Source organism: Bison bison, unplaced genomic scaffold, assembly GCF_000754665.1.
Source record: "Bison bison bison isolate TAMUID 2011002044 unplaced genomic scaffold, Bison_UMD1.0 scf7180017864203, whole genome shotgun sequence".
Taxonomy (NCBI): Eukaryota; Metazoa; Chordata; class Mammalia; order Artiodactyla; family Bovidae; genus Bison; species Bison bison.
In genome coordinates this window covers 7225309-7226228 of record NW_011494775.1, presented here as the reverse complement: position 1 = coordinate 7226228, position 920 = coordinate 7225309, and the positions used below count along the sequence as shown (strand labels likewise).

The 920-nt window shown below is 61.0% G+C and overlaps 1 protein-coding gene across 1 annotated transcript in view; it reads right to left on the bottom strand.

Annotated features, from left to right (window-relative positions):
* The window catches only part of POLRMT (polymerase (RNA) mitochondrial (DNA directed)), a 14107-nt gene that overhangs the window by 7463 nt on the left and 5724 nt on the right, over positions 1–920 (bottom strand). The window contains exon 6 of the mRNA XM_010844652.1: positions 389–472. Coding sequence (XP_010842954.1) covers positions 389–472 — 84 coding nt within the window. The remainder of the gene's footprint in view (positions 1–388; positions 473–920) is intronic.

Sequence of the window (920 nt, the reverse complement as noted above, 5' to 3'; positions counted from 1 at the left end):
GGCACGCCTGCTCCTTCCCCCAATTACCCCACCACAGGCTTCCCAGACAACTCAGCCAGCACCTTCCCCTTGGCCCTGAGGATCTAGGAGAAGTGCCACAGAGATGGGCATTGCCTGTGCCCTGCCCTGGGGCCTGCTCACTGTCTGAGAGCTGGGTCTACACCCAGGACAGATGGGCCGGGGGCTGCCCAGTGTGGTGGTCACTGGGCACGCTGACCAGAGCTCAGTTTCATACCCAGTTTGGCAGCAGCAGGAGGCTGGTGCAGCTGAAGGAGATTGGCAAGGTCACAGAGAGCTCCATTAGACACACTGGTCTAGAAGCAGCCCATCTCTCCTGCCTTTCTAAACTCACAGGACCGTCACCACCACCAGGAAAACAAGCACAGACCTTGCACAGCATCCCCCCACCCCCAGTGCCAAAGCCCTGGGCAACAGCCTTCACGGCTCCCAAAACCCAGCAGGGCTCCCCGTTCTGCAGATAGGAAAGCCAAGGCCCAGAGGGGAGGGGGGAAGGGTGTGGATCGAGGGGAGCTCGTGGCAGAAACAGGAGGGCCGCCTGACACATCCACCTGGAGCCTGAGCAAAGGGCCTTGTCTGGAACAGGTACTGTATACACGCTGGACGCTGTATGGCACTCAAGGCAGAGGTCAGGGGGACACAGACACGCCTGAGGGACATCGCTGCCCAGGAGCCGGCAGAGGCAGGAAGGAAGGATGGGATGCGGGGAGGGGGGCCTGCCTCGCCCTGACCTTGAACGTCAGGCCTCTGGGACTAACAGAAAACTAGCATCTACTGCTGGAAGCCTCCCAGATGGTTCAGGTGTTCTGGGGCCCCAGGAAGCTCGTCTAATCAGAAACCTGCCGCCCTGACAGAACTCTCCGCAGGCAGATGCCAGAGGGCCGGCACCGCAGGAAAGGAGA